At 36.2% G+C, this 18,946-nt stretch overlaps 1 protein-coding gene across 1 annotated transcript; it reads left to right on the top strand.

Moving 5' to 3' along the window:
• The first annotated feature begins 1,191 nt into the window (after positions 1-1,191).
• On the top strand, positions 1,192-18,672 carry LOC107041615 (5-phosphohydroxy-L-lysine phospho-lyase). The gene is made up of 9 exons (XM_015262236.2): positions 1,192-1,297; positions 1,546-1,644; positions 5,388-5,506; positions 7,108-7,342; positions 9,504-9,594; positions 9,758-9,966; positions 12,637-12,862; positions 16,364-16,762; positions 18,245-18,672. The coding sequence occupies exons 2-9, from the start codon at positions 1,556-1,558 to the stop codon at positions 18,341-18,343; spliced, it is 1,467 nt and encodes a 488-aa protein (XP_015117722.1). The 5' UTR covers positions 1,192-1,297; positions 1,546-1,555; the 3' UTR covers positions 18,344-18,672.
• The last annotated feature ends 274 nt before the right edge of the window (positions 18,673-18,946 follow it).

Genomic DNA, 18,946 nt, shown 5'->3' with positions numbered 1-18,946 from the left:
GTAGCTTAACAGTTCAGGCAACGAGTCTGGTCAAGACATTAACACATATCGGAATTAAATATTCATCAAATCACATTCAATCATAAGAATGAAAGATTTTTTTTGTAAAGAAAATATTGTAGATGTTCCTTTTTATGTGGAATTTTTGATACAAGTGGCGAGTCTTACTGCTGCCAAAATTGTCAGTCACTTCGGATGAAAATGTTCATTAAATCACATTTAATCATGAGAATGAAGGAAATTTTTTTTCGTAAAGGAAATATTGTAAGTATTCTTTGTTCGTAGAGTTTTTGGATTAAGCGGCGAGTCTGACCAGTGCAGAATTATTAGCTATTGTGGGATAAAATGTTCATCAAATCACATCCAACCATAAGAATGGAATATTTTTTTTAGTCGAGCAGTGTCTGGCTGATGTTAAAATTATTGGCCACTTGGGTTTCAATTTTTATCAAATAATATTCACTCATAAGAACTGAACAATTTTTGCTTATTTACAGACAGACTATTCTAGATGTTTCTCTGCCTGTGTAATTTTTTATTTCATTATTTTTATGTTCATTGTTCAATATGTAGGACAATTACCCACAATTTCCTACACGAGTCACCCACGTTCATACACATAATAGATACTATAATTTATCATTCTGGTTATTCGGGCGTCAATGAGGGAGAGGGAGGGTGCGAATGGTGCAGTGATCACATGTGGTACGAGCCTCCTCCACGTGACTACCAATCTTCCAGTGACCCTCGTTCATTCGATAACAAAACTATTTGTGATCCTAATTCTAATTACCATAACTTTGTTTCCTCATCAATTTATTTAGCATTATCATAAATGAATGTAATTGCGAATTTGCAATATTTCTATTCTTGACATTAACGAATGATAAACTCACTGATTAAAAATCACACTATTGAATTTCGAAATATGTACTGAGTCATAAATTCCACGATAAATCATCCGTCGGAGTTTCTTAAATAAATATCGGGAAAATTATTAGGAAACATCAGAAAGCCTTCAGTGGCACTCGCAAAAATGTCGAAACTGCTGAATGAGGCGATTTTTATCGAGAATTTGAGGAGCAAAGGTAGATGTACTCATGAGTTGAATAATCAGTTTCTATCTTTCTCGTAATCTATGTGGCGGGAGAATTACTAGCCATTGCGCGCGCACATCCCCAGTTTTTTTTCCCGCCAACTTACGCGCTATATATGACGTCACACGTAGTAGGTCGTGGCACTCAGCTGACGACTGCATTCGGCAATCGAGGAACCGTGACGACCCGGCCGAGTTCAGGTACAACGTCTCTTTAAGTTTTTTTCTATTTCTTTTATTTTTTATAAATTCTGAGTGAGAGAAATGAAAAGATTTATAAAAAATTATTTGTAAAAAAAATAGTTTGAAGAAGTGATGGATTGTTTGATTTCTTTTTTAAATTAATTTTTTTTTGCGGAAAAAAAAGAAAAAAATATTGACATAAAAATTAGATTGACAAAGTGATGCATTCATTAGTTTTTAATTTTCTTCTCCTTTTTTGTTCTTAGATTTTCAAAGATGACACCGACAATAACAGCCCCGCGTGCCGAAACCCTCGAGCAAATGCCAAAAAATGACACAATAAAACTACGAGAACGGTACATCGGGTAAGCATAATAATTTTCACAAAATTTCATCATCAAAATTCCCCCATTATCCACACAAATGAGCCCCTATATTCCGGAAAATAGATAACCAAATTGAATTCAAAAATAACTTTAATCAGCTGTTTGTCCCAGATAATTAATCACCAACCAATCCCCGATTATTTATGAAATTCTGATGAAATATTCACCGGATAAAGCCAATTGTTTATTGTCCAGAGGTGAAACTAATATCATCCAATTGTGTAAAATTAAATCCACTCATATCCAGATAATATGTAACCATGGCTCGAGATTTATCAGGCACAATGTTGGCGGGGTCATTTCGATAACACTGGACGACAGGGGGAGGAGGGAGGGCCCTTTCAAATACCATCTAACGCGCAAATTAGCATATTATCGAGATACTACGACTCGAATTTGATAAAATGATCATATATATGGGACGATAATTCAAAGATGGGTTGGACACAGCCAATGTTACACATTCTCGTTCCATTTTCGCGGTGAAGAGAAGGGGCGGAGGGGGGGGGTCGGCAGAGAAATGGAGANAGGATTAGGAGCAGGGGGTTTTGGGGAGAGCACGTGCTGCTACAATTGACGTATATTCTCGAGTGTTGAAAGATATGGAGTTAAAAGTTATGGACCGTACGTGATTTCGTCAACTCCAGAAATTTATTATATGAAGTGAATTTTGGGTTTATTGATTATCAAGTCAACAATTACATTGTTATGATGATTTTTTTTGTTGGGGCAAAGTCGGGTAAAATGGACCATTTTTTACGATCAGTTAATCGATTTTTTTTAAGTTTGAAAATTAGTGAAATTTGTTATTGGAATTGACCAGTGTTTGGTTCGGAATTTTTACGATTACAGACGTTTTTTTCTTGATGATAGTACTATGACATGAAAAAATAAAATGAAGAATAGTGGAATAAGAATTAAAACAAAACATTGCATATTGTACAGTTATTTTTGTTAATAAATTAGCAGTATGCTTCCGAATGGTTCTTTTGCACGTAATTTCCTTATATCATGTATAATTCATTGTTCATTTCATTTTATTAAATTGAATAAGAGTTCTTTTCAATTAATTTTATCAGATTTTCAACTGAGTTGAATGTTATCATCATCATTATTCTTATTATCCCTTTCTTTTATACAATCGATTGTCTTTTTTACGGTTCTATCTCTCCCCTCAGCCCTTCGATGAAATGTTAATTGAAAAAATTTATTTACATGTACTTGAATGAATTTGAAACATCACATTTGAAATTCATGAAAAATTCTAAATTTTCAACGATCGCCATAAAAATCAAATCAACCAATATAGCTATCGTAATCATCTGTTAACTTTGACTTAATGGCATTAAAAGAAGCATTTTAAGCTATGACTGAATTTATTTGAAGCATGATATTCAACGATATCCCCAGAATTCTGATTTTCCAAAAATACAATATTTTTTGCAAATTTTCAAATCAATCGAAATAACGATTATTGCTATCGCCTTCATCTTTGAACTGAGCAAAAGGACATCCAAACAAATTTTTCAAGCCATCATCCAATCAATTCAGAACATTTTTTTTAATGATCGTGGGACAACCGATTTTCGAAAAAATTCGAAAATTAAAAAAAGTAATCGATGAATTAAATTTTAATTAATGGCGATCGATAGGGCTCAACAATACCAACATTTGAAAAAAAACAAAAGATTCAATTCCATTCATTTATTAGCGAACAATTGTAGAAAAATTTTGTTACATACGTACATACACTTACGGACCAGGTCTAAAAATGGCATTTTTGGACTTTTAAAAAATGCAAAAGTTAAATTTGAACGATTACAAATCCATGGAACCGAATTTTTCAACGGAAAGCTCCGGCGAGCGGGAGGTTGCTAATAGAGGAACCGCCTGTACCGGCATGGGTTGTCTGTGGTTTCCCCATGCTACTTCTATGTTCTATAGGAGTGCGAATGCGGTACAGTGTAGAATCCACAGATTGCTTATTTATAAACAAAAATCCAATTGTCCACCTGTTTTTCATGTATTCAATTTGTGCTACATGTGATCATGCATTTTTTTCGGAAATTCAATCTCTAGGAATTCATTGTGTGCAGGGACTTTTCGTTCTATTGATTATTAAGTCTATGATTGTTTTGTTATAATGATTCTATGGGAAACGAATCGTTGTTAATCATCAATTACTCATGATGGACAGAATGGAACTCTGTTTTTTATTTTTAAAATTTTAAGGAATTCGACCTTCAAAATGAGTCCCTGATTCATTCCAATTAAACCGCTGGGTCAGGAGATATTAACTATTACAGATAAGTCGTTTTAGCCCACTCTCCTGTTCTCTTTTTATGTTGCACTTATTGATTTTTTTTTATCGTTATTTTACATCGCTTCGACCCGGTTATTAGGGTATACTGCGATGATGATCAAAGACTGTAAAATGGCTAGATCGCACCATTCTACCCGACCGGGATTTGAACTCGGAACCTTTCGCATGTGAGGCAACGAACTTACCCACTGCGCCAATTCACCGAGCACTTTATTAATTTTTCATGCACTTGTCCATAACTTGTCCCTAATTTATCACATGGGGGAGTTCTCGTTTCATTGATTACTGAGTCAATTATTATTTGCCTATAATGATTTCCATCCGTTAGGGGAGAGTGGGGGAATTACCTGACTTCGTTTTTAATTTCCAAAATACTTTTTTAAGTATTAGTGGGAGACTACTATGAGTCTTAAAATTCGTGGACTTTTGGAGTGAGATTTACCATGCATTGAAAATCGATTATATATGTCTACAAACGAATAATTACTGCAGGAAAATCAGTTGTTTACTGTTCGTCTGCTCCGCAGACGCTTGAAGTGTTAAAAATAGTCCAAGACCTCCAATGTTCGAGCTCAGAGGTTTTTTTTCAAGATTTTTGAAAAAAGTGTACAACAGTAATTAGGAATTTTTTTAAATTGAATTCCTACACAGCTAATTTCTGTTTTTTTTATTAAAAACTAGGGGGCTATGCCCCCTGCTTCCTCCGCTCGCCAACCATCGCCATGATCCTTATTTTGACTCTTGTGACCATTAGTTTCTGACCCCCATGACCCTTATTTGGACCATTAATCTGACCTTTGTGACCCTTATTTGGATCCTCAATCTGACATTTGTGACCCTTATTTGGATCCTTCATCTGACCTTTGTGACCCTTATTTAGATCCTTAATCTGACCTTTGTGACCTTTATTTGGATCCTTAATCTGACCTTTGTGACCTTTATTTGGATCCTTAATCTGACCCTCCTTATAACCCTCGTGACCCTTATTTTGACTCTGGTGACCGTTAGTTTCTGACCCTTGCTTTTTGACCCCATTACCCTTATTTGGCCCTCATGAGCCTTATTTTGACTCTTGGACCTCATGAGCCTTATTTTGACTCTCGTCACTCTTATTCTAACCCTCATGACCCTTGTGATCCTTAATTTTGGAGTCTTAATTTTGAGACAATAAACAATTTTTTTTTTTTCACTAATTATTGGTTTTTAGGTATATAATTGATCTTCAATGTAAGAAAAATCTCACTCCAATAGCCCGAGACTTTTAAAACTCATCCAAGTCGAATGGTCCGGAAATATTGATGATTGAAGACGCTATGTTTACTTTATAATCCCATCATCCCTGTTGTCTTCAAATCCCACTTATGAATTTTTGTTCTCATGTATTCAATTTTTGTTACAGACAATCATGCAAGCTTTTCTACAAATCCAATCCCCTCAAAATAGTCCGCGCTAATGCGCAATATATGTATGATGAGAGGGGTGAGCGGTATCTCGACTGTATCAACAACGTAGCACATGGTAATAATACAATCGATTAGCAAATCTCAAATTCGTTACTTACACTCGTGCCCAATCTATTTTCGTCTGTCTGTTACGACATTGAGTATTGATGTTATAATAAAACGAAGGCTTGAACGATGACCCTGGTAGAAAGAACAATGATAACTAGGAGTGATTAGTCAATGGAAAATACCGATAGCGATAATTCGCATTTTCCCAGAGTGATAAAACTGCATGGAAATTTTCAAGATTAAATTTATCTGTTCAAATGAAACCAGAGCAAATAGTATTCAATAATTTCCGATAATAATGATGAATTAGGGGTTTTGATACAGATGCCAATCGATCGATAATTGATTTTTTGCTCAATAAAATGATATTTTTGTGCCCAAATGAAAATTTGTAATCGTTGATTTTAACGATCTTCTAATTTTGTCTAGAAATAATGTAGAATATCATGAAACGTGAAGATATGATGCATGTATGTCCTGATAAGTGCGCCAATTTTTCGAAATTTTTTTATAAATCTTCACAGAAAAAGGACTAAAGTTGAAGGTAAAAATCTGAAATTTCGCCACATAATTGGTATTACTCTGAAGCATTTCTGGGCCGAATTTCAGCTCAATCGGTCGAGTAGTTTCCGAGATACAGCAATTTATCAAAAAACTTTTTCCTCAATATCTCGAAAACTACGTGACTGAATTGAATTTTTTGACGTCAAAATATTCCTTGTGATAATATCTATCAAATCATAATATTGCTATGTAACTAGGGACAGTTTGGTAATAATCGGCATTTTTCGTTTTTATGAGAAAATCGTTTTGTGCACGATAACTACCGAAAAATTTAGATAGGATGTTGAAACTGGGTGAGATTGTAGCTCTTATGATATTGCAAGATGAAATTGTGGGTAGGCGAAATCGGACAAGTGCTTTAGAAGATATTCAACTTATTGTGAAAAACTGTTTTCTTCAATATCTTCCAAACTACTGGTCCGATTAATTTGATTTCAAAATACTCGTCTCGCCGCCCTCTATCAAGATCAGTCAAAATATGAATACCCGTTCACACAAAGTTTTCAAGATATTCGCGTTTTTCTAATTTTTTCAATTGACAAAAAAGATTTTACATTAAAGAAGGGAATTTATATAGCGTTCCACATCTTTGTAACGTCATAGGAAATGATTGGATGGGATTTGAATGAGGCAGGAGAGGAACCGGGATTATTCTCAATATGAATAACCAGAAAATTTTTACTGAAAAAAATTAATAGTCCAGACCGAGATTTGAACCCGGCATCTTCCGATTATGCATCAGAATCAACATTAGATTTATCAACCTTCAATTTCATTTTTAATTTTTATTTTCTTTTTCATTTTTTCAATGTGGTGTTCCATAACACGCGTAAAACTTGGAATAAACATCTGAGATTCTGGCTACTCATTAGTATTATTGAGCCACACTTGTGTAGACAATTTTGCGTCGATCGGTTCACTACATCTTGGTATAGAGCAATTAATCCAAAAATCTTTTTTTTCTAAAAAGTCATACATCATCATTTTATCGATTATTTTCGCCTCTGGGGGCTTATTCTCGACTTGTTTCTCATTATTTTGCAGTTGGCCATTGTCATCCGGATGTCGTCAAAGCTGGACAGGAACAGATGTCCTTGTTGTACACCAACAATCGATTTTTGCACGACAATCTAGTGATTTGTGCTCGGAGACTAACGTCTTTGTTACCAGAGCCACTATCCGTGTGCTACCTCGTCAATTCTGGAAGTGAAGCAAATGATCTTGCTCTGCGTCTTGCTGAGGCTCACACCGGAAATCAAGATACCATCGTTCTGGATCAGTAAGCAATTCCGATAGCAGTATCTATTTTGCAATGATTATTAAAAAATTCCAATCGCTCTCGACGAGTTGGGATTTTTTTCTGATAAAGGAAGGCAATATTTCATGTTAATCGATTCGTGAATGATTCCTTGTTGATTTTGTTGATCCTTATCTCTATTCGTTGCGTCTTTTTTGTGCCGAGGATGAGCGGAAAGATACTGTAAAAAATGTTTTGAATTTCATTAGTCAAAATGAATATTTCATATTGATGCAAATAATTGTTTTTATGTTTACGAAACAAAGAAATTTAACGTTTTTTACAGTCGACTTATTAGCGAATGCTGTAACCCTTTGTGTGAAAATTCCAGATAACGATTAATAATTAGTACGTGGGAAAATACTAATCCAGTAAAACCTTTTTTTGCCTGTTTGCAGCTAACGACATCTAAAGAGATACCTGAATTCTGCTCAACAGCATCTAAAAAACTATAGCAATCATCCCAAGGATTAATCGGTCATCATAATAGTCTTGTCATTTTAGGTGACACGAGACGACGTACGTGAGACGTTATTGATAAGAAAAACCAAACTTGGCCCAAGAAAAAATATTTCCTGCTTTTGTCGACAAATGTTAGACTTTTTAAATATTTTGCCTAGGAATGGAAGCTTTGTCATCGTTCAAATTCAAGTTTTAGATTTTTTGTGTTATTTGAATTCATTACGATTCAATAAATCCGAAAGTGAAATTTTTAGACCCTGTCCGGATCTATGTGTGCATGTGTGTATGTGTGTGACAAAGTTTTTCTTTAATTGTTCGCTAATAAATTAATGGAATATAATCTTTTTTTTTTTCAAATATAGGTATTGTTGATCCCTATCCACGGACATTAATTACAATTTAATTCATGTGTTAATTTTTAGAATTGTTGTATTTTTGCAAAAAACGGTTGTCCCACGATAACTAAGAAAAATTTTCATCACTTGTGCGTAATGTGAATCACGTTCCACATATTGCGAAGAAAAAAAGGGTTCGACACTTGTGGGAAAAGTCTTCTTTGACCCTTGGGAGGATCGCACTCGCCTTCGGTGAGTGAAGAAATTAGTATATTTCGATACGATTGCGGGAAAGTGTTTTTGGGCTTGTGGGAGGCTTATAGCACGAGCCGAAGGCGAGCGTACGTAAAATGTCACTTTACATACAGCTCGAGGAGAAATTATATTCGTCACTCTGCCGGAATAGCTATTTTCATCACGCTGTGCGAAAAAGTAATTTTTTAGGAACGCTTCGCGTTCCTAAAACGTCCCTTTTCCACACATTGTGATAAAGAATATCATTCGATACTCGCCTTCAGCTTGTGCTATGAATCTCCCACGAACCAAAAAACACTTTTCCGCACTTGTATCGAAAGATACTATTTTGTCACAAGGCCGAAAAAATTTTTCTGACGAGTATGAATGTTGCAGACCGAGGCGAAGCCGAGGAACGCAATCAGACGAGTTACGAGACCGCACTCGTAACTCGCCTGATTGCGTTCCTCGGCTTCGTCTCGACAGCGCCACCTGCTAGTGACTTTTCACTCGGTCGTAACCTGGGACATTACGTTTCGTACAATAAAATTTGTCTCGATTTTCTAGGTAATTTTTATCCAACTCTTCCCTCCACGTTAGTTTGATTTTTATGCTGGTGTTTATAAATTTTGAATTTTTCCGAAATTTCTCTCAACGTGAATTTTCCGACAGTGTCTTTAAATATGATGCTTTTCATTCATTCAAAAATGGATGAAAAATGTTTTTCAAACATGAAAAACATGAAAATTTTCACAGGAAATCCAACACAATTGATTAAAGAAGAAATATAATTCAATTGAACAAAATAATATGAAACGACAAAGAATATTCGATAGAAGAAATTGATGTGCAAAATGACCATTCGGAAGCATATTGCTAATTTATTAGTTGACATAGCTGTGCTGTATGAGGGCAAAAGCAATTTTCCACTTATTTTTTTTAGCGAATTGAATTTTTCCAGGGGAAAGTAGATTAGTAGCTTGAAATTTTCAGGGTCAGGGTGAACTCGTCCAAGGCCATTGCTAAAACCATGGAACCAATACTATGATTTGAAAATAATTGTGGGATCAATTGTAGGAGAAAGTACTCATGTGATTTCCATCTGCTTTTAGCGCTTACCATGGACATCTGACCTCGCTGATCGACATATCGCCTTACAAGTTTAATCAGCTGAAAAACGGCAAGAAGGACTGGGTGCACGTGGTGAGAATTCAAATGATTCTAGTCCAACATCCATTCCTCGACAATTTTTTCAGACCGAACCCTGACCATTTTCCACCCCCAGCACGTGCCCAAATCCAGTTCTCCCAGATGTTAAATTTAGTTTTTTTTTTTGGTAACAATTCTTCTCACTTTTTTCGTGAAGGCACCTTGTCCAGACGTCTACCGGGGAAAATATCGTGACTCAGACTATCCGAATGAGGATCTTGGTGAGAAGTACGCTGAGGACGTGAAGAGGATTTGCGATGATGTCAGATCACAGGGGAAGAAAGTTCGTGCATTCATCTCCGAGAGTCTCATGTCCGTTGGCGGACAGATTCTACCGCCCGAGAGTTATTACAGAAATGTTTATAGGTACGTGAGAATATTCGGTAATTTCTGAATACTTCTTCTCTGACATTTCGTTTGAAGATGCAATAATTCTTCTCAGTTTGTCATCCTGACATGTGTTGAAAGCCCATGTTGATTTGACTCCAGGGGATTCTTTCACTGGATGAAATCTATTTCATATATGGGGAAAAAAGTTGGAGAAAAATTACCGAACAAGTGCAGTAATCGTGCAGCACACTCGATTTTCAGTACTTTTTTACTTAAATAGGAGAAAAAGTGCGAGATTAATAGTGAATTTTTCTCCGTTGGTTCGGAAAAATTTACCAAACGTCAGGGTGATTTCTACCCAAACTGTAAAATTTACCCTGCATCTCATCAAAAATTATCGCGGTCAACGTGAATAATTGTTCCAATTTTTCGTATAATTTTTCTGCACTGTAAGAAACTTGTTGAAATTTCACGGAAGTTATCATAGTAAATCTCATGAGAGTGACATTGAACTGGATTTAGGGAAAAATGGTTATGAAATTTCAAGTTTTAAGTAGAATTCACGGAAATTTATGAGTTTTCAGTGCACGCAGAAAAATGGTTTAGTTGAATTAAATAAACTTTATTTAAATCAAATAAATCGTTTATTCGATTCTTATAGAGGATTTATTCGATTTAAATAAAGTTTACTTAATTCAAATAAACCATTTGTCTGGGTGGAAGTGAGATGGAAATTTCACAACTCGATTGAATTTTCAATTTTCCTGATTTTTCTGAATTATGATAATTATAATATTTGAACTAACAAATCAAGTATTTTATTGATTTCCCGATTATTTGAATAAAAAATCAATGGAATATTTGATTTTTGAATGACAAGACTTCCTGAAATTTCAGTGGAACTTGAACACGATAAAAATTTCCGGAATTTGACACGGAAAATTCACACCAAAACTTTCAACAGTGTGTAACGGAGAATGATTTTTATCGAACCCGTCTGAAAAACCCGGGTAAAAATTCACTTCCGACCGTCCCCATGACCTTCAGATGGCTACAAAGCCGAGGGGCCATTCATTTGTAAAATCACTGTATCACTCAGGACTGAAATCGCATGAAATCAAGTGAAATCAGCGAAATCCTGGGATTCCATCGCTTCCAGATGATTTCAATTGAAATCACTTGCAATCGGTGAAATCTCATGAAATCATAAAATCAGCAACTCATGAAACCCTTCTGAATAGATAAAAGAGAAAGAAACTTTCTACTTATTCGTTGTGTATTCTTCGACATATGCCCATTTACGTGTATTATTTTTATTTAAAAATTCTCGAATTTCAATCAATGACTACTCATGGGTATGTGGCCATTGGTCAATATCGCCAGTCAATTCCCCCCTCCCCCTCCCAGTGGTTACCAAGAAAGGTTTAGAAATAGATGAAAAGATGTATAAAGAAGTTATTAAATGTTTCAAATTCCAAAGACCGTTCATTACTGATCAGAGTGGACAATTCATTTCCTTTAGTTGAATATATGAAATGTACGTTGTTCTTTATTTTATTGGATAGATCGATATTCTATCGAATGGATGAAAAAAATGTGACTTTCATATTTTCACTTTGATGGTTTCATCCCTACATTCACCCTCTTTGTAACCCCCGTGCTTGAGCTTTCTTGCATTGATATGATGCATTTCTTTCTTTCCGGGTTTTATGCCCATTCCCTCCTACTTCATTCCCTCTCCGCCACTAAATAGATGAAATCGAAAATTTGAAATCACTTGAAATCGCTTGATATCGTCTGAAATCGCGAAATCACCAAAAAATCCCAGGTAATCACATGAAATCAATGATTGCATGAAATTATGGAAATCTCCCTGAAATCACGTGAAATCAGCAATCACGGTGTCACCAGATTTCCAAATGAATGGTGAACAGGAAACAGGAGGATAATTTTTGCATCCATAGATGTGTTTTTTTACCGAGAAAATCGTAAGATATCCTATCGTAAAAAGGAGAAAGGAAATCAATCTCGGAATATCTCGAAAATCTCGAATAAGCGTAAGCGTTAGACTGAAACCGAAGTGCCACTACGTGAGGAGATGAGAAGGCGCGTGCGTAGCACGCGCGATCGATCATGTCCTATCGTAAGGAGAAAGGAAATCGATCTCGGAATATCTCGAAAATCTCGAATAAGCGTAAGCGTTAAACTGAAACCGAAGCGCCACTACGTGAGGAGATCAGAAGGCGCGTGCGTAGCACGCGCGGCCGATCTTGTCCTATCGTAAGGAGAAAGGAAATCGATCTCGGAATATCTCGAAAATCTCGAATAAGCGTAAGCGTTAAACTGAAACCGAAGCGCCACTACGTGAGGAGATCAGAAGGCGCGTGCGTAGCACGCGCGGCCGATCTTGTCCTATCGTAAGGAGAAAGGAAATCGATCTCGGAATATCTCGAAAATCTCGAATAAGCGTAAGCGTTAGACTGAAACCGAAGTGCCACTACGTGAGGAGATGAGAAGGCGCGTCCGTAGCACGCGCGGCCGATCTCGTCCACTAAAAATAATTATTTTTTCCACTGCACCGATCTGCACTACATTTCGCTCCGCGATTACCATTCCCATAGTAAAATTTGTCACCATTTTTCTAGGTAATTTTTATCCAAATTTTCTCTCCGCGTACCAAAATCGATTGTGAACTTATTTTTATAGATACGTACGTGAAGCTGGTGGGGTATGCATTGCGGACGAGGTGCAGGTGGGCTTCGGAAGAGTTGGTAGCCACATGTGGGCCTTTCAACTTTACGGTGAGGATATAATCCCGGATATTGTAACCATTGGTAAGCCAATGGGCAATGGTCATCCAGTTGCGGCTGTCATAACTACACAAGCAATTGCGGACAGCTTTAAACAGACTGGACTCGAGTACTTCAACACTGTTAGTATACCCTTTGTTATGATCTCGCAGTAGGTGAACTATCTCTGTATTCTATAAAACGGAGAAATTATTTTGAAATATGGATTGAAACGAAAATATTTTCAACTTCGTTTATGCGTGCTTTATAACTCCTCTTTCCCTCTCTCCTCGAAGACATTGGAACAGAAGAAAGAATAATGAGAATGAAATGTAAACCAAGATAAATCTAATTTACCTCCTCCCCCTCGTCCCTGTCTATCTGGATTCTTCCGCAATTTCATTTAGAAAAAACAGAAACGATAAAATAAAATTAGCAGAATAATCTAAACTAGAATAAAAATAACGTGACTTAGTATCACGGAAACATACTCGTAGCATGATCAGTTCAGGGAGCAGCGAAATGAACGACTCCTTCTCTCCATTTTGGAAATGAAAACGGCGGTTTTAGGATTTCTCTGAAAATTAAAGACGCTTTCATCAACTTGCTTTGAATGTTCTCAATCGTCTGGGCCTCTCGGCCCGAAATTTCGCAACTGTTGGACAATATTCTTCCCTCGTATTCGGGAAATTGTTTTCCGAAAAACTAATAAATTTATCTATAAATTTATAATATATCTATTTTTGTGTACAAAATAATAGAAACCTTTCATCATTAAAAAAAAAGATTTAATTCCAAGTGTCAGCGTCGAATGATTAATTTTGTATTTATAAAAATTAGAAATATTGCTCGTTAATTGATAATTGATCATCTCGTTAATTGAGATGAAAAAAATACATTTTCTGTACTGCTCTCACTTTCTCCTGTTCGGAGATTGGCATTAACCCTTCTCCACGTTCGTAAAAGTGAAAATCACTGCAGAAGAATAGCGTCCAGGGGGCCTATTCTCGAAATATTTCCGTGCACGGAAGTGGCTTCGTAGACGAATTGCGTATAGGAATCATATAGGCGTTCCGTCAACGGAGTCGATTCCGCGCACGAAAATATTTCGAGAATAGGCCCCCAGGGCGAGTGCCATGGGGTTTTTTTACTCGCGTGGTTGGCCAGTCCTCGCCTGCGGCTTGGATGCCAACTCCACGCGACTAAAACACCCCATGGCACTCGCCCGGAAATATACGATTTCTCTACTTTAATTCACTGCGATACTAGTGAACTTAATCAGTGTTAACGTCAAATTTGTATATTTTAAGCTTCAGTCAAGTTGAACTGTGCAGTTCGTTCTGTTTCTATGTATTTAATACAGGAGAATGAAAATGACCACTGCGAGACTCCTTGTACTGAGAGAAAAACAGCAGAGTTCTCAAACAAGTCTTACTTGTGCAAAAAAAAATCGTTTGTTAAAGTTTATCAAACAAGTGGGAAATTGCTCTTGTATTGCATATGCTATAGTTATTCTTGTTAATGAATTAGCAATATGTTTCCGAATGGTTATTTTGCACATCATTTCCTTCTACCATGTATAATTAATTGTTTATTTCATTGTATCAGATTGAATAAGATTTCTTGTCAACTAATTTTGTCAGATTTTCAAATTAGTTGAATGGTATCATCATCATTATTCTTATTATCCCTTTCTTCTATACAACGGATTGTCTTCTTCACGGTTTCATCTCTCCCCTCGGCCCTTCGATAAAATATTAAAAGAAAAATTTTATTTATGCGTACTAGAACGAATTTAAAACATCACATTTGAAGAAACAGTTAATCTTTGATTACAATGGAAATGTTGATTTTCACATAAGACACTAGGTTAAATCCTGATTTTTAAACATTTCTTCTTTGAAAAACCAAAACGAAAATTAAATTGAGAAAAAAATTAGAATTCCATATCTAATCGAGTTTTCTGCAATTTTTTTGCAGTTTTCAATCATTTTTGAATTTACCGTAAGGGTAGAGCTACTTTAACGGCATTAAAACAAACATTTTAAGCTATGAGTGAATCCATTTGAAGCATGATATTCAAACATTCTTCATCAGAATTCTTCCGGAATTCTGATTTTCAAAAATTCCAAACTTTTGCGAATTTTCAAATGAATCAAAATAACGATTATTGCTATCGCCTTCATCTTCGAACTCGGTTACAAATACATCCAAACAAATTTTCTGAGCCACCATTCAATCAATTCAGAACTTTTGTTTTGTTATCGTGGGACAACCGATTTGCGCAAAAATTAGAAAATTAAAGAAACCAATCGATAAACTAAATTTTAATTGATGACGATTGATATGGCGCAACAGTAAGAACATTTGAAAAAAAAGATTCAATTCCATCCATTTATTAGCGAACAATTGAAGAAAAGCTTTGTTACATACGTATACACGTACACACACATACGGATGAGGTTTAAAAATTACATTTTGGACTTTTTGAATCAGACTTGGTCGATATAATATAAAAAATTCACATCTTGAATTTAAATGATTACAAAGCTTCCATTCGGTAACAAAAAAAGGATTTTTTCGTGCCAAACATACGAAACGTGCGCCCCGCCTTCGGCTCAGCGCGCCAACCTCACACAAGCCAAAAACCCCAGTGCCATTCGACACGGAATATACTATAGAAAATTGATGCCCAAGCATTCTTCTAAAAAAAAATCTCAAGAGAAAAATTTAAACAGAAATTCGAAATCTATTGACTTTTTCATATCGAATATCCAATAGAATCAGCGCAAAAAACAAATAGAATTTTTCAATAGAATTTCAATAGAAATCCTATAGAAACCCCATAGAATTTCCATAGAATTTTCTAGCGAATTCGCTACGTTTTCTATTGAATTTTTGCATACGTGATATTTCGTTGTTGTATCGGCACTTGCCCTCTACTTTAATAAATGGGGATATAGCCAATCAAAGGAATAGAATTTCATTGTTGTCGAAAGCAGAGCAATAATTCATGGTCGAGACTTTCAAAAAATAAATTTTGGTATTTTTCAACTAACAATTTGTTGGCCCAAACAAGACTTGTTTGAGAACTTATTCGTTTTTCTCAGCGCAGGGTAAGCACCGAAAGGTGATGTCGATGAATCAGTTTTACCCCCGGGACACCCTAATACACATATCACTTTGAAACAACTCATAAACTCCTCCAAATATGTTACCATTGGGCTGCACCCATCTCCATCAAGTTATAATACCACGAACGATGGAAACCCCTCACACAACAACGGAACAACGGTTGCCCTCCAGGATTGCCACATGCACTGATACCCCACCTACATTCAGCCCTTGAAAGACGGCTTTTACGATGCCGTTAACGGTTTCTAAAGCCGGCAGATTATCACACTCACTGGGTATAACCCTGAACACAGCGAATGAGAAATACTTCATGGTGCACAAGTTGCCTTTACGCAGCTCTATAAAAATCGTTCGCTCATCATAAAAAGTGGAAAGTTGTTTCGCCACTTTTTTTTATTAGGCTGTAAAAATATGAGGAACACTTAACGTTACTCCGGATAAAGGGCGGAAAGTTGTAAAAAATTTTAGACGAAAAATTTCAAGTTTTATTTTTATCTCTCTTTTTACAGTACGGAGGAAATCCCGTGTCGTGTGCAATTGCAAATGCTGTTATGGAGGTTATTGAGCGCCAAGGACTCCAGGAGAATGCAGTCAAGGTGGGTCAACACCTGCTCAAGGAACTTCTGAAGTTGAAGCAGAGAAGGAGAATAATTGGAGATGTCAGGGGGGTTGGTCTCTTCGTGGGAATTGAGTTAGTCAGAGATAGGAAGACTAGGACACCGGCTATTGCTGAGGCCAAGCACGTGGTTTCGAGGATGAGGGACGAGAAGATCTTGATCAGTTCTGATGGACCGGACAATAATATTCTGAAGCTGAAGCCACCGATGGTCTTTACGAACGAGAATGTTGATCATTTTGTGTCAGTGCTGGATGAGGTGCTGCAGGAGGTTGAAGTTGACATAGAAGAGGTTCGTAATCATAGCATATAATTTTTGTGAAAAACTGCACGTAGCGAAATATTCATGAGCTTCAAAATTATCGGGTATTTCAAGTTTTTCCTGAAAAACTTGAAAACTTCGTTTGTGTGCAGGGAACCTTGAGGAAAAAACCTGATTAATTTTGAAGCTCGAGTGGTATTCGGGAAAGAATTTTTCCAACCAAATTTCGGCCAAGAGAATTGCACCATGAGACGAAATCAATCTGTCAGTTTCGGTGAATGGTTCACTGAATTGAATCGGTACGTGACTTTTTGGCGCCGGACTTTTCAACATCATTTGGGTGTGTGGCGCTAAAAAGTCTGGCGCCAAAAGGTCCTGTCCCAAATTGAACGACCTTTTGGTTTTTTATATAGCAACTACCAGAGAAAATTATCAAAAAATTATCAGTAGTAATACCCCGAGAGCTTCAAAATGATCGAATATTTCCCGATAGCTTCATTGCAAACAAACGAGAATGTCAAGTTTTGTAGGTTTAAAAATCCCGAGCGCGAGCGCAATACAAAGAAAAAAAAAGCCAAGTCAGAAATGTCACATGAATGGCCATAGGGCCACACGTCTATGAGAAACATGTTTCTGTAATAAATCGAATAAGGATTGGAGCACAATTCTCTATGGAATTAAAAATCTGTAGAGAAGCAGGACCAACGGCCTTGGCGCGGATCAGAGCATACAGGATTAGATAGATACTCGACAGTGAGTTGAAAAACTCTGCGCCAAGGACGTCCTGCTTCTACAGATTTTTTATTCCATAGAGAATTTTTCTCCAATCCTTATTCGATTTAGAAATATTTTTCTCATAGACATCTGATTGTGCCCTATAGCCATTCATTTGATTTTTCTGACTTGGCCTTTTTTTAATTTCTTTGTATTTTTCAGAAATTTCTACTGTTCAGTAAGAATTAAATAAACAAAACTTTTCCTTGGCGCATTTTTTTTACAAAAACATTTGTTTTTGTTTTTTAAGGTGATTTTGCTAGTTTTTTTCAAAATGACCACATGGTTATTCTCCTTAAAAATTAACTTAATGACTATAATAATAATAATCTCTTTATATTTAAAAAATCCAAATCGACCTCTGGTGACGAAAATTGGGCACTTGAAATTAAGACTCTAAAATTAAGGCTCGCAAGGGTCAAAATATGGGTCATGAGGGCCAGAATAAAGGTCACTAGGATTAGATTGATCTAATCCTCGATTAAGGTTTACGTGAGTTGGATTAAGGGTCATGAGGGTCAGAATAAAGGTCCCAATCAGGGTCACAAGAATGAGATTAGGGGTCACAAGGGTCAGAATAAGTATCATGGGGGTAATATGGGGACCATATCGGAGCGAACACGGGGCGTAGCCCCCTATTAATAAATAATAATACAGTTATTGTTAAGCTATTTATAATAATTTAGTTACTCAATTGCAGTAATTAAGGTATAGTAAAAATCTCGATTGATCTTCTAGATTCCGGAAACAATATTGAAGGCCGTCATCACAACTGTCGACATCGATGCATCTGAAAAAGCGAAGGAAACCACTCCAGTAGCGATTCGAGCGAACTGAGGAAATAAGCCCTTCGAATATGATAGACCGAATTTATTCCTCAATTGAATCCAAATATTTCAATGATCAATAACCAGGGCAATTTCCTTTGCCCCAGTATAGCTGTAAATTATGAAGCTTTTAGCCTTTAATATCAAATCAGAATTGTGAGAATTCTGTAAATCCACATCGAGTGATTATTATTGATGGATTATATATAACTAGAAGTCTATTATTAGTAATAAGTGAAGATCTGTCAATCTATATTATTGTAGCTATTAATTATCATTGGACTGAGATGAAACTTCGAAACAAAATCATTGATCAAATAAAATGTTGAATTTTCTCTCTAAAAAAATGTTCACTTCTTCATTTCATTGGGGAACACGGAGAATATCGACACGTGGAGTACTCTCATCACAACATATTTTTCTCTTCATCAATGTATGAAGCTGCAGTGACGGAAGTGATGACTTCCCATCCTGAATGAACCCCACGAGATTAGAGGTCTCGATTATTATCTGCGATTGAAACATTGTAACTTTGTTACTGTTGTGTGTCAGAGGTCATAATAATAAAATCTCACATGTAGGACAGTCTGTTGATGACGATCCACATCCATGC

The sequence above is a fragment of the Diachasma alloeum genome, unplaced genomic scaffold, assembly GCF_001412515.2.
Source record: "Diachasma alloeum isolate Michigan unplaced genomic scaffold, Dall2.0 Dall_scaffold_00369, whole genome shotgun sequence".
NCBI classification, from domain to species: Eukaryota; Metazoa; Arthropoda; class Insecta; order Hymenoptera; family Braconidae; genus Diachasma; species Diachasma alloeum.
The sequence above is the reverse complement of the archived record's forward strand: the minus strand, read 5'-3'. Positions and strand labels throughout refer to the sequence as shown.